The 15,378-nt window shown below is 43.9% G+C and overlaps 1 protein-coding gene across 3 annotated transcripts in view; it reads right to left on the reverse strand.

Moving 5' to 3' along the window:
- Positions 1–437: 437 nt before the first annotated feature.
- The window catches only part of BTRC (beta-transducin repeat containing E3 ubiquitin protein ligase), a 210,334-nt gene continuing 195,393 nt past the window's right edge, over positions 438–15,378 (reverse strand). For 2 of the 3 annotated variants that reach the window (XM_033185296.1, XM_033185287.1), the window contains 2 exons: positions 7,119–7,311; positions 487–4,607 (listed from right to left, as the gene is read on the reverse strand). In XM_033185296.1, coding sequence (XP_033041187.1) covers positions 7,150–7,311 — 162 coding nt within the window. In that variant the 3' untranslated portion in view covers positions 487–4,607; positions 7,119–7,149. Of the gene's footprint in view, positions 4,608–7,118; positions 7,312–15,378 lie in introns of all 3 variants that reach the window. The other variant, XM_033185266.1, reaches the window with a different exon arrangement.

Here is a 15,378-nt window from a genome sequence, read left to right on the forward strand (position 1 = left end):
CACTCAGGAACTGCAATGTCATACCCCAGATAGTCAAGGGTGCCTTCATTCTTACAGCTTGTTAAGAGTCCTTCTGGAAATTGCTCCCAGATGTGAGCTTGCTTGCCTATAAACTGATCAAATGGGATGTAGGGGAAACTCAAGTATTTTCACCGCTGAAGGGCTGAGAAAAATGTAAATTCTGCATTCAGGTTGGGCTGTGGTTGGCTAAGGTGACCAATTCACAGATGAGACATGACTTTGGCTTCAATTTAACTCAACATGGAACAGTAGGTGTATGCTGGCACTACACACTCACCCACAGCGTCCAGTCCTGCTTTCTCTCATCTTGTTTTCTCATGTCAGATTATCTGCAAAGGTATCCTATCTGTGCACTCCCTCAGTCTGTATACTGAAAAGTGTATTGTCCTTTTTGTTGGGGCAAGGAGACAAGACACTTAGAAAATTCACTTTAATCTTATATTTGTAATTTAAGTTACTTTTTTCCTGAACAGTTAAAAAAAAAACCAAAACACACTCTATTACCATGATCCTAGGTTGTGAACATATTGGTACATTGACTACACATCACCATAACATAATCACAAAAGTCAAAGCAGTCAGTACTTAAGAGTCTAGAGAACAAAGAGCTGAACCAGCTGAAAGCTCTCGGGGAAGCTCACATGTGTTGCTAGGCCTGTCCCATTGCTGGAGTGCACTGGCCATCCCTCAGATCTGTCTGGGCTGGCCTGAGTGGTCACCGCTTTGAGAAAGCTGTTAGTTTCCTTGGTGCCCAGAGGGCTAACATCCTAGTTGGCCTTTTCCTTCAGTGTCCAAGAAGGGGAAGGGTTAGGAGAGGAGGTAACACTTTAAAACACTTACTGCACTGATCCTTAATAAAATACACACACATCCAATCAGGAGCTAAGCGCGCCACCTGTGCTGGTTGGAAAGCACATATTTTCGATGTCATCTGCCTCCAGGACATTTTAGATCATAGGTACTCTACTTCCAACAGAAGGGGTTTCTAAAGATCAATGCATTAAGTTCCACCTGAAACCAGGCAGTCATCATGCTCTTTTGATTTCTCTCTTCAGCTCAAAAGATTCTGACACCACAGATGAGCTACAGGTAAAGAAGTGAAACTCAGTTTTATTCCCCTAAGAGATGGCTCTCTTTCCAACACTATGTTGACACTGTGGTTAAAGGAGGTCTGGTCTATTGATGATCAGCTGTGTGGAGGAAGACCAGGGAGGCTGTACCCTAAGCCTCAGGGCTGCACTAATCTGGGTTGGACTGCTCTGCTTCAGGCTGGAGGGTGTTGCCATCTAAGGCAAAAGGGAGATGCTGAGAAGGTCAACAGTACCAAGGTATCTAATCCAATTATAGGAAAGAAAAAAAATTGCCCTGATTATTTCCAGTATTCCCCACCCCTCCCACCTTTGTTTCCCCACACAATCAAGTGCTAAGTAAGGAGTAGACCAACTACAGCTGTTCAGACCAATGGTACCAGCAGCCGGCAAGGGAAGAGTGCATTTTTTTCCTCTGTAGCTTTAGACTGTACAGAAGAAAAATAAAAAAGGATTGTTCTTACTCAAGCAGAAAAACAAGAATGCTGTAGGGTCTCACAGTCTTTTCTAGCTCGGAAACAAGTTATGAGGGCCAGACTTTATTACCTGTCAATAGAGACCCAAGAGTCCCTGTCTCTGAAGTTAGGAGACACCAGAAAGAATTTTGCCAAGGGACATGTACAAACGGCTTTCCATCCATGATTCACATCCTTTCAAATTGCACACAAAGTTAAAGGATGTTCTCAGCAGTGAAATACACACACGTGCAGCAAGGCATGTTGGTCTTGTCCAAGTAGCCCCAGTGTGCACCAAAAGGTCACCTGTCTGTACCTCTTCCTCTGCCTTCGAAGGGGTTTCAGCCTGTCTTTAAAAAAGGTTTCCTTTAGGCCCTATATTGGAAAGTAAATTTTAGCGAGAAGAGACTAATCTACCATGAGGACACCTTCAGCTCTGTTTCCATCACTCCTTGGAATGTGCGGAGACTTTGTCTCTCTTTTTGTTTTAAAAAGGTCAAACTTTACATTTATTCTAGCCCAGCTGGGGATTAGTGATAATCAATTCCCACTGAAATCATGCAGAGATGGTAAGTGGGGTTTACCTTCTCTGGAAATGAACTTTTACTTACCTGATTATTTCTTCTACAATGAACTGGTAAATGACCCCCAGAGCTGAGAAATGTGAACGATTCAAGTTTTTCAGACCACTTAACTTCATTCCCATTTCCATCAGCAGCAGAGAGGACAACTTGGAGAATATTCTCAACTGGGGGAATGGCTCCACATCTGTAGGGTTCGACCTGATCTCCTTTGTGATGTACTGGACATGTTTCAAAACAGTCTTAGAAACAATATTCCTTCAACTGAACCTAGATTGGAGAGCAAAACCCAGGGCACCAATAAACATTCAACAGCTTCCACTTTGTAATAGCAGCATATGACAGAAGGGCTGGTAAAATTATGGCTATTGGACAATATTTTGAGAAAGCTTGAAACCCATGCCTTTTAAATGTCTGACCTGTGTGTTTTTCAGGGCTGACAGCCCTCTATCTTCATCTATAGCAAAATCCTTACCCAATCAAAAAGCCATTAATAGTCAACACAATAGATGACGAACCCCGATAGTGCCCAAGTAGAAAACATTTCTCTGTAGCATTTGGGTAGCTGGGAAGGGAATTACATTGAGAAAATATTTCCTAGGCTACGATGTATCATTACGCTGGAAATATTTTCTGAATATAACCTTGAACTAAAAGCTTAAAAATACTCATAAAGCAGGAAAGGAGAATGCATATGCATAAACTGACTCTCAAATATGTAGTCACAACATCCAGTCTGGGTACACCTTGAGAAGAGGATACCTTCTTGCCTGGGGAGACCAGCTGGGTGCACATGAATAGTATTCTGTGTGCTCCCAGGTTGGTGTGGCACAGGTGCCCTCGCACCTGAAGCCCACTAGCTTTGGCAGCTCACCCAGCTGCCTTCCGAGTGGCTAGGTTTACCCGACCCTTGCCGAGGTCCAGCCATTTATGCTGTTCACCAATCGCCACAGACATTTTATTGGCTGGGGAAAGTGAAGAGCAAAATAAGGTCAGGAGGAGAAAGAAAAGGCAGTTTTTGTCCCATTTATAAACCCTGTATGCCAAACTTCACCCTGATCCTCTCTCTTGGGCAGCTTTGCCCTTCCGCAAATACTGGGTGTGGGAGGAGCAGAAGGAAGGTTCTGCAGTGCAAAGTTGACACGGTGAAATCAATTTTTGAGAGATGATATTTAACTGGCCAAAAAACAAAAACAAAAAACAAACACACAAAAACACCAGTGTTTTCTCCTATCTCTCTTAAGCTACCCTGATCACAGTCTTGGCAAAGATACAGGCACCTGGGTACTCACAGGCCCCGATGAGGAAATCGGAGATGGAAACCATTATGCAGAATGCACCAAGCAATTGGCTCTGGCCATTTCAAACCTTTCTGTAGGCTGAGCCTTACCAGTGATTTAAGATGAAGTACAATGCTTTTTATTACACACCTAATTGTTAATGAGAGGAAATGCAATCAGCAACTCCTTTCCACACTCTACATGGAATCAAGGACACTGCTGAGTCCAGAAAAGACGCAGCCATTGATGGAGCCCAGGAAACTTCTTCTCCTGGCCCCCTGCTACCCGCCCCCCACCCCCCATCCTCCTTTTGGGTGTGGGGAAGAAGGAGAGGGAAGAGTTGCAAATATGATGAGAGTATCATGTCCGAGAATCCACTGCTGCCACAGGGTCACTTGCAGCAAAGGTCTGAGGCTGAAATCTTCACTGAACAGCATTTAACTCTTCCAAGTGTTGCATTTTCTGGCTGATCTGGCTCATGCTAGAGGAGGACACTCTCTTCATACACTTTCTTCTCAGGTGGAGCAGACAGAGAAGAAAGGTTGAAGGGGAGTAGGCAAGTAGATGGGAAGAGGAACAGAAACAAAGAGAAGGCAGGCAGGAGGCCCAAACCTTCCAGTGTGTACATTCTTGTGTTTTTTTCTTGCCCCAGAGCTACACAAAGGGAGCTCTGTCTCCTCCTAAGCATATTGGGGCTGGGCTGCTCTGGCCAGGTGCTTGGCATTCCTGCAGTTAACAGGGAGACACTGGGTACTGTCTGGCTTGAAGCTGCATCCCCCATCCCCTAGAACTGGGTCTCTCCCAGCAGGCTGTATAGGGAAACTAGTTCTTCTGCTTAATGGCAAAGCAAGAGAGATTCTGGCAAAACACTAAATATATTTATAAGTCATCTTTGTCTGGAACCAATGGGAAAAAACTAGGTGCAGAGGGGAAAGGAGGGGGAGGTTTAAAAGTTCCAATCATTCACAAAAGATAGAAGATATCTTCTGATAGCAGCACTGAAGCAGTCAGCTGTGCTGAGTAGACCGTCCTGGGCCGACTGCAGACCAACTGTGTCCCAACAGGAGTCTCAAAGCCCTGCTCCTCAGCTAGTCCGGGGAAACTGGGCAGTAGTTTGATTGTTACTGTTGTTGCTTGTCCTGGTATTGGCAGATACGTTAAATACCGCAACTTTAATGGGTCCTGTGTGAAAACAGAGCAAACAGTCATTAGCCCCTTTTTCGATATTTCTTACTTGCTTGAAGAAAAAGAGCATTCACGTAGCTGCCAATGGGGAAAAGGCTTAGGAGTCCTTCCTAATGCCTGCTCTCTGTCTATGCCATGCAGGAGCTTCTGTCAAAGGTGACCTGGACTGATGGAGAAGTTACACTAAAGGCAGGGCTTGCTGACATGCTCAGGGCTGTGGTGTTCAAGCAGAGTGACTCTGATGTCTTTAGGCTGAGAGTGACCATGGTTGGCATAGCTTTCACCTGCCCTGTAGAATGGCAGGGCAGGGGTCGGGGATGGTCTGTGGGCCCTGCCTTTGAGTGACCATGAGCATGGTGGTGCCACTAACAGAAGTGGGGGAATCAAGGAAAGCTGGCCCAGCTGTGTGGCTGGAGGGTACCAGCAGTGTAAAGGAGGGGACAGTGTAGTTGAGGATGTGAGTACCAGAAGTGCTCTTGCTATCTTCAAGGACAGCTGTGTGGATGGCAGCTGGAAATGTGGCCTGGAGATTAAAGCAGAGGCTTGGACTGGAGACAGAAATTTGAGTCTTCTACATTGAGATGAGATCTGAAGCTTTGGGAAGAGAGAAGGCAGCCTAAGAAGGAATTTAGATAAGGAAGAAAGACAGGCCGGGCATGGTGGCTCACACCTGTAATCCCAATACTTTGGGAGGCCAAGGGAGGTGGATCACTTGAGCTCAGGAGCTCGAGACCAGCCCGGGCAACATGGTGAAACCCCATCTCTACAGAAAAAATACAAACAATTAGCTGGGTATGGTGTTGTGTGCCTGTGGTACTCAGGAGGCTGAGGAAGGAGAATCACTTGAGCCTGGGAGGTAGAGGTTGCAGTGAGCTGACATTGTGCCACCGCACTCCAGCTTGGGTGACAGGAGCGAAGTCCTATCTCAAGAAATAAAATAAAATAGGCTGGGCACGGTGGCTTGGCCTTGAGAGGCTGAGGCAGGTGAATCATGAGGTCAGGAGATCGAGACCATCCTGGCTAACATGGTGAAACCCTGTCTCTACTAAAAATACAAAAAATTAGCCTGGCACGGTGGCAGGCACCTGTAGTCCCAGCTACTCAGGAGGCTGAGGCAGGAGAATGGTGTGAACCCAGGTGGTGGAGCTTGCAGTGAGCCGAGATTGCGCCACTGCACTCCAGCCTGGGCGAAAGAGCGAGACTACGTCTTAAAAAAAAAGAAATAAGATAAAATAAAAATAATAAGAAAAGCCAGAAACAGACTCTTAGGAGTGAGGCGGAAAGAGGCACAAATAATCAGAGAGCCAGGAAGAATATTAAAAATAGCAAAGTGTCACAGAAGTCTAAGGAAGAGAAAATTTTGGGCAAAAGGAGGGGGTAGGTATAGGGAGATTGCAGTATTAATACTAATGATCAGTTTTTCCTGAGGGCATGCTATGTATTCGGCACTGTGCTAAGCACTAGGAATTTTCCATACAGTATCTCCATGCAGCCTTCACAGGGCTCCATGAAGTGAACAGTGCCCCTCATGTTACTCATCAAGAGATTCAGGCTCTGGGAAGTTACTTGTCCAAGGGCACACAGCCTGTGCAACTTGGCTGAGGAACGATGAACCGTGTCCTCTGTGAGAGAAAGAGGCGCTGAGGCAAGCCCAGTTGGGCGTGAATCACTGCCCTCAGTCGAACACTGCAAAGAGAGATGCAGAAACCTGTAGCGAATATGTACTTCCGCCAGGAGAACTGAGGCACACGTGGGAAATCCTAACGACAGCAACGCTCCTCAGCAGCTAGGGCAGCCTTCCCAAAACGGCAACAACCTAGTGTATTCAAACTGGTCAGAACACCAGGTATGATCTGAATATACCATAATATGTATGGACCACCTGGGTATTTTAGGATCTTCCCCTGCCTGAAAGAGTTTGGAGACTTGAGTGGGAGGATACATGGAGTTCTCACCAGCGTCAGAGGTCAAAAGACAGGTCCTCTTTTTGGAGGGTTGAGGAATGGAGATAGGGATATAAAAGCTACTTTTTATATTCCTTTTAAATCTGCCCTTTTATTTCTATGTCAGTGTGAACTTTCACCAAGAGATGTTTCCATTCACACATTAGACATCAGAGTGTCTACTTGGCTTGAAACGTCTCTACTGTAGGTATTATGTGATCTGGGAACTTAAACATCACAGGCCTTTGGGTCATTACTTAGTTTTCAAACTGATTCAAATCTCATTTTATTTTCATAACAGTACTACTAGATAACTAGGGCAGGAAAGACTAGGCTTACCACACACGTAGGACCCTAGAATGACCTAGAACTGAGGCTGGCTACTTTGGTGAAAGGCACTGTCCATACTGTGGCAGCTTCAGCCCTGTCTCACATTGTCTGCTTCCTCGGCTTTACAGGACTTGGTGACACAAACGGCAGGAGAAAGCTCCATGAACTAGCAACACCTTACAGCTAATATCCTGTCTCCTACCCACAGTGTTATGTACATAATAGATTTTGATACCTGGGCAAGTATGAGGTCAGTATATGGTTATTTATCTGGAGATATAGGTGTATGTTCGAGAAGGGGAACGGGGGGGTTCAGCTTGGGCAGCCGGATCATTTAGGAAGTCCCAGATGAGGATTGTGTCATCATGTGAACTACTGACAATCTGGAATTCATCAAACTGGAGTCGAAAAACTCTTCCGGAATGCTCCTAAAGAAGTAGAAACAAAAAGGGTAGGAACTTGAACTACTCAAAATCAATAGGACACAAATTCAGCAAGATGTCAAAAGGAGTCTACAGAAAGGCTATGGTTTGCTGTTAATTTTCTACCACGAAGTTGTTTTTATAAAAAAAGAGAGAGGCCGGGTGCAGTGGCTCACGGCTGTAATCCCAGCACTTTGGGAGCCCGAGGTGGGTGGATCACGAGGTCAGGAGATCCAGACCATCCTGGCTAACATGGTGAAACCCCATCTCTACTAAAAATACAAAAAATTAGCTGGGCATGGTGGCACATGCCTGTAGTCCCAGCTACTTGGGAAGCTGAGGCAGGAGAATTGCTTGAACCTGAGAGGCAGAGGTTGCAGTGAGCTGAGATCACGCCACTGCACTTCAGCCTAGGTAACAGAGTGAGACTCCATCTAAATAAATACATAAATAAATTAATTAAAAAAAAAGAAAATTTACTTTGGCTAAAGGCAGCATGGAAAAGTCAAATACTAGGCAGCTGTAAACAAAGTAATATTCTTTGGCCAAGACATGCTAAATAGCATGCTATTAATAGTTTCTCATGCCAACCCTTTTTGGCTTAGGGTGGATGACAGCATTCCTTACTACTTCCCTGGTTTTACCTTCTAAGTTCCTTCTATAATCAGAGGTCAAGGATTGGTGAGCAATAAGCAGTATGCTGATAAATGTTTATCAACCAAACTTTGCTACTTTGTAAAACCACTGGTAGATTTCCACGGCATTAAAAACTCCTACCATGGCCAATTATAAGCTAGTAATAGTCAACCAGCTTGCAAAATTCATGAATAGTTGGCTCTCATAAGTGAGTATGAGCCTGTTCTAGCACACCACTGGCAGTTACCACTACCCTGATAAAGATGTAGAATGTTCCCAGCATACTGGAAACCAATCTCACACCCCTTACTAAACAATGTTATCTCTACTTCAATTTTATCATCATCATCACCTTTTTTTTTTTGAGACAGAGTCCTGCTCTGTTGCCCAGGCTGGAGTGCAGTGGCGTGATCTCCGCTCATGGCAAGCTCTGCCTCCTGGGTTCATGCCATTCTCCTGCCTCAGACGTAGCTGGGACTACAGGCGCCCGCCACAATGCCCAGCTAATTTTTTGTATTTTTAGTAGAGATGGGGTTTCATTGTGTTAGGATGGTCTCGATCTCCTGACCTCGTGATCCACCCACCTTGGCCTCCCAAAGTGCTGGGATTACAGGCGTCATCATGATCGTTTTTTTTTTAGATGCAGGGTCTCGCTTTATTGCTCAGGTAAGAATGCAGCAGTGTGATCATAGTTCACTGTAACCTCAAACTCCTGGGCTCAAGTGATCTTCCTGCTTCAGCCTCCCAAGTAGTGAGGACTACAGGCACATGCCACCACGCCCAGCTTTTCTTTTCTTTCTTTTTTTTGTAGAGACCAGGTCTTTTTGTTGCCCAGGCTGGTCTTGAACTCATGGACTCAAGCAGTCCTTCTGCCTTGGCCTCCCAAAGCTCTGAGATTATACGTGTGGGCCACTTTGCCTGGCCCAATGTTGTTATTAATTTGTTTACTCTCTTACTGAATTTCATATAATCATATAGTATGTATTCTTTTATGCCTGCCTTTTTTTTTTTGAAACAGAGCCTTGCTCTGTGGCAAGGCTGGAGTGCAGTGGTGTGATTTTGGCTCACTGCAACCTCCGCCTCCTGGGTTCAAGCAATTCTCCTGCCTCAGCCTCCCGAGTACCCCGGATTACAGGCACGTGCCACTACACCCAGCTAATTTTTGTATTTTTAGTAGAGACAGGGTTTCACCATGTTGGCCAGGATGGTCTCGATCTCCTGACCCTGTGATCTGCCCAAGTCGGCCTCCCAAAATGTTGGGATTATAGGCTTTAGCCACTGTGCCCAGCCATGCTTGGCTTCTTTTTTTTTTTTCTGGAGACGGAGTCTTGCTCTGTCGCTCAGGCTAGAATGCAGTGGTGCGATCTCGGCTCACTGCAACTTCTGCCTCCCAGGTTCAAGTGATTCTCCTGCCTCAGCCTCCCGAGTAGCTGGGACTACAGGCGCCCCCTGCCATGCTTGGTTAATTTTTTGTATTTTAGTAAAGACAGGATTTCACCATGTTGCCCAGGCTGGTCTCCAACTGCTGAACTCAAGCAATCTGCCGGCCTCAGCCTCCCAAACTGCTGGGATTACAGGCATGAGCCACCGAGCACAGCTCATGCCTGGCTTCTTTCAGTCAACATTGTAAGATTCTTCTATGTTGCTGCATGTAAAACAGTAGTTCATTCTTTTTTATTACTGGTTGATATTCTACTGTATGAATATACTACAATCCATCTATTCTCTTGTTGGTGGACATAGGGGCTGATTATAGTTTATGGCAACAAAGCTGCTATGAACATTTATGTATGTGTCTTTTGCTGAATATATGCACTCATTTCAACTAGGAGTAGACTTGCTGGGCCATGGGGTAGGTGTATGTTTGGCTTTAGAAGATACTATGAAACAATTTTTTAAAAGTCATGCCAATTTATACTCACACCAACAGTTTATTAGAGTTCATTACTCCACATCTTCACCAAAAATTGATATTGCCAATCTTTTACACTTATTTTGGTAGGTTTATAGTAGTATTTTATTATAATTTTAATTTGCATTTTTCTTTATAATATTGAGGAAAAGCCTCTCTATCCCTTGTTTGCTGAGAGTTTTTATCATGAATGGGTGTTGGATTTTGTCAAATGCTTTTACTGCATCTATTGATATAAGCATGTGATTTGTCTTCTATAGTCCCCTGATGTGATGGATTACATTAATTGATTTCTGAATGCTGAACCAGCCTTGCACACCTGGCATGAATCTCACTTGGTCACGGGGTATAATTCTTTTCATAAATTGTTGGATTTAATTTGCTAATATTTTGTCAAGGATTTTTTAAATTTAAGAGTTACTACATTTTATTGGCACATTATTACATTTTATAATATTTTAGAGGCCAGTGCGGTGACTCATGCCTGTAATCCCAGCACTTTGGGAGGCCGAGATGGGCAGATCACGAGGTCAGGAGATCGAGACCATCCTGGCTAACACAGCAAAACCCCGTCTCTACTGAAAATACAAAAAATTAGCTGGGCGTGGTGGTGGGCGCCTATAGTCCCAGCTACTCGGGAGGCTGAGGCAGGAGAATGGAGTGAACCCAGGAGACGAAGCTTGCAGTGAACTGAGATCGAGCCACCGCACTCCAGTCTGGGGGACAGAGCAAGACTCTGTCTCAAAAAAAAAAAAAAAAAAAAATTTTTAAAATCATGAAATTGCTAAACATAAGGGCAATAATAAGACCATACATGGCTGGGTGCAGTGGCTCACGCCTGTAATCCCAGATCTTTGGGAGGCCGAGGCAGGCAGATCATGAGGTCAGGAGTTCGAGACCAGCCTGGCCAACATGGAGAAACCCAGTCTCTACTAAAAATACAAAAATCAGCCAAGTGTGGTGGCGGGCACCTGTAATCCTAGCTACTCGGGAGGCTAAGGCAGGAGAATAGCTTGCATTCAGGAGGCGGAGGTTGCAGTGAGCCGAGATTGTGTCACTGCACTCCAGCCTGGGCAACAAGAGTGAAACTCTGTCTCAAAAAAAAAAAAAAAAAGAAAAAGAAAAACCATACATATGTCTGAATCAAATATTTACTTATTTATTTTGAGACGGAGCTTCGTTCTTTTTTTTTTTTTTTTTTTTTTGAGACGGAGTCTCGCTCTGCCGCCCAGGCTGGAGTGCAGTGGCCGGGTCTCAGCTCACTGCAAGCTCCGCCTCCTGGGTTTACGCCATTCTCCTGCCTCAGCCTCCCAAGCAGCTGGGACTACAGGCGCCCGCCATGTCGCCCGGCTAGTTTTTTGTATTTTTTAGTAGAGACGGGGTTTCACCATGTTAGCCAGGATGGTCTCGATCTCCTGACCTCGTGATCCGCCCGTCTCGGCCTCCCAAAGTGCTGGGATTACAGGCTTGAGCCACCGCGCCCGGCCGGAGCTTCGTTCTTGTTGCCCAGGCTAGAAGTGATGTGATCTTGGCTCACTGTAACCTCCGCCTCCCGGGTTCAAGCATGAATCAAATCGTTTAAAATACAGATGCTCCTCAAATTACAATGGGTTACATCCTGAGGAACCTGTTGTAAATGAAACTATCCTAAGCTGAAAATGCATTTGATCTGCCTAACCTATTGAACTTCACAGCTTAGCCATTATTAGTCTGTATTTTTCTTTTCCTATATTGTGTTTGTCTGGTTTTGGTTTTAGGGTAATGCTTCATAGGATGAACTAGCAAGTTATGCATTCTGTTTTTATCTTGTAGAAAAAATGATAGAAAATTGATATAACTTATTCAAATGTTTGGTAGAATTCACCAGTGAATCTACCTGGGCTTAGTTTCTCTGGAAAGATTATTAAGTATTGATTCTGTGAAGATCTGGGATCGCTTTCATTTCTAATATTAGTAAAGTATGTCTTCTTTGTTTTTTGTAGTCTGGCTAGAGGCTCATCCATTTTATTGATCCTTTCAAAGAACTAGCTTTTGGTCTTGATGTACTCCATTGATTTCCTGTTTTCAATTTCATCGATTTCTGGTCTAGTTTTTATTATTTCTTTTCTTCTACTTACTTTGAATCTTCTCTTACTTTGCTCTTCTCTTAGTTGGCTCTAGTAGAAGCTTGGACTATTGATTTTAGATATTTTCTAAGATATGCATTCATTGCTATAAATTTTCCTCTAAGCACTGCTTTCACTGCATCCCACACATTTTGATAGCTGTTTTCATTTTTGTTTACTTCAAAATACTTTTCAAAACATCACATGTTCCCCATAAATATATAAACCTACTATGTGCCCACAAAAATTAAAAGTAAAAATTAAAAAAAAAATACATTTCAATTTCTCTTGCGATTTCTTCTTGACCTACGTGTTATTAAGAAGTGTACTGTTTAATCTCCACATATTTTGGGATTTTCCAGCTACCTTTCCATTACTGAATGCCACTGTAATCTGACAGCATATGCAGTATGATTTCTATTCTTGTAAATTTTTTAAGGTGCATTCTATGGCCCTGACTGTGGTCTGCCTTGGTGTAATTTCCTTGGGAGCTTGAGAATAATGTGTATTCTGCTGCTATTGGATGAAGCATTCTATAGATGTCAATTATATACACTTGATTGATGGTACTGCTAAATTCAACTATGTTCTTACTGAACTGGCTGCCTGCCAGATCTGTCCATTACTGATGGGGGTGCTGAAATCTCCAACTATAATAGTGGATGCATCTATTCTTTCCTTGCAGTTCTATGTTTTTTTGCCTCATGTTTTGATGCTCTGTTATTAGGTGTGTACATGTTAAGGACTGTTAGGTCTTCATGAAGAACTAGCCCCTTTATCATTATACAATACTTCTCTTTATCCCTGATAATATTCCTTGCTATGAGGTTTGCTCTCTCTGTAATTAATACAGCTACCCCAACTTTCTTCTGACTAGTGTTAGAATGGTCCATCAGGGCTAGGGGTGCCATAACAAAGTATGGCATACACTAGGAGGCTCAAAAAATAGAAATTAATTTTCCTACAGTCTGGAGACTAGAATTCCAAGACCAAAGTGTTGGCAGGGTTGGTTTCATTCTGATGCTTCTTCCTTTGACTTGTAGATGGTCATCTTCTCCCTTTATCTTCACATGGTCTCTGTGTGTCCCAATCTCCTCTTGTTATAAGGACACCAGTCATATTGGATTAGGGCCTACTCCAATGACTTCATTTAACCTTATTTACCTCTTGAAAGCTCCTATAACTCCAAATACAGTCACATTCTGAGGTACTGGTGGTTAAGACATCATATCAATTTTAGGGGAACACAATCCAGTCTATAACATGTGTTATATCTTTCGCTAATCATTTACTTTTTTTTTTTTTTTTTTTTTTGAGACGGAGTCTTGCTCTGTTGCCCAGGCTGGAGTGCAGTGGCTGGACCTCAGCTCACTGCAAGCTCCGCCTCCTGGGTTCACGCCATTCTCTTGCCTCAGCCTCCCGAGTAGCTGGGACTACAGGCGCCCGCCACCTCACCCGGCTAGTTTTTTTGTATTTTTTAGTAGAGACGGGGTTTCACCGTGTTAGCCTGGATGGTCTCGATCTCCTGACCTCGTGATCCGCCCGTCTCGGCCTCCCAAAATGCTGGGATTACAGGCTTGAGCCACCGCGCCCGGCCTTCACCATTTACTTTTAAGGGGTATGTGTCTTTATAGTTAAAGTAGCTTTCTTGTAGACAACATATAGTTTAGCCTTCTTCTTCAAATTGCTGTCAATTTCTATTTTTTAATGTGAAGTAGGAAAAATACAAAGAAAACCACGCCAAGACACATCATAAGCAAATTGCTGAAAACTAATCATAAAGAGAGTATCTTAAAGGCAGTCAGAGGAAAAAGATACATAATTTAGAGGAGTGACTTCTAACTTCTAGTCAGAAACCAAGCCAGAAGAAAATGGAATGACATCATTAAAGTGCTGAAAGACAATGTCAATCTAGAATTCCTTTTTTTTTTTTTTGAGACAGGGTCTCATTCTCACCCAAGCTGGAGTGCAGTGGCACATTCATGGCTTACTGCAGCCTCAATCTCCCAGTCTCATAGGATCCTCATACCTCAGCCTCCCAAAAGTTGTTGGGACTACAGGCATGTGCCACCATGCCCAGCTTATCTTTGTATTTTTGAAGGGAAGGGGTCGCCATGTTGATAGGCTGGTCTTGAACTCCTGAGCTCAAGCGATCCACCTGCCTCAGACTCCCAAAGTGCTGGGATTACAGGTGTTTGACACCATGTCTGGCCTATACAGAATTATTTAGCCAGCAAAAATATCTTTCAAAAATGAAGGGAAAATGAAAACTTTTTCAGAGCCAGGCGCAGTGGCTTGCACCTGTAATAATCTCAGCCACTCAGGAGGTTGTGAAGCAAGAGGATTATGTGAGGCCAGGAGTTCGAGACCAGTCTGGGCAACACAATGAGACCCTATCTCTAAAAAAATAAAGAAAATTAGCCAGATATGGTGGCACAAGCCTGTAGTCAGCTATGTGGGAGACTGTCAGGAGGATTACTTGAGACTAGGAGTCCAAGGCTGCAGTGAGCTATGATCATGCCACTGTACTCCAACCTGGGCTATAGAATGAGATCCTATCCCTTAAAAAAAAAAAAAAAAAAAAAAACTTTCCCAAGTAAACAGTAAGTGAAAGTATTTGTCACCAGTGTACCTGCATATATGAAATGTTAAAGTAAGTTCTTTAAGCAGAAGGAAAATGATATCAGATGGAAATAGAATTTATACAAAGGAATGGGAGGCAATAGAAAAGGTAAACATGTGGGTAAAAATAAACTCTCTTTTTTCCATTAAAAAATTTCTTTAAAAGGCCAGAAGTTGGTGGCTCATGTCTGTAATCCCAGCACTTTGGGAGGCTGAGGCGGGCGGATCACAAGGTCAGGAGATGAAGACCATCCTGGCTAACACAGTGAAATCCCGTCTCTACTAAAAATACAAAAAATTAGCCAGGTGTGGTGGTAGGCACCTGTAATCCCAGCTACTTGAGAGGATGAGGCAGGAGAATCGCTTGAACCCAGGAGGTGGAGGTTGCAGTAAGCCGAGATCACGCCACTGCACTCCAGCCTGGATGACAAGACAGAAACTTCATCTCAAAAACAACAACAACAATAACAACAACAACAACAACAACAACAAACCATGAATCAGGCCAGGTGCCATGGCTCATGCCTATGATCCCAGTACTTTGTTGAGGTTGAGCCCAGCAGTTGCAGACCAGCCTGGGCAATGTGGCAAAACTCCATCTCTACAAAAAAATACAAAAAAATTAGCCAGACGTGGTGGCACTCGCCTGTGGTCCCAGCTACTCAGGAGGCTGAGGTGGGTGGATTGATAGAACCTGGGAGGTTGAGGCTGCAGTGAGTTATAGGTGTGCCACTGCACTCCAGCCTGGGTGACATAGTGATACCTTGTCTCAAACAAACAAAAACCATGAAGCAAAGG

This window comes from Trachypithecus francoisi, unplaced genomic scaffold (assembly GCF_009764315.1).
Source record: "Trachypithecus francoisi isolate TF-2019V2 unplaced genomic scaffold, Tfra_2.0 Contig01579, whole genome shotgun sequence".
In the NCBI taxonomy this organism is placed as follows: domain Eukaryota; kingdom Metazoa; phylum Chordata; class Mammalia; order Primates; family Cercopithecidae; genus Trachypithecus; species Trachypithecus francoisi.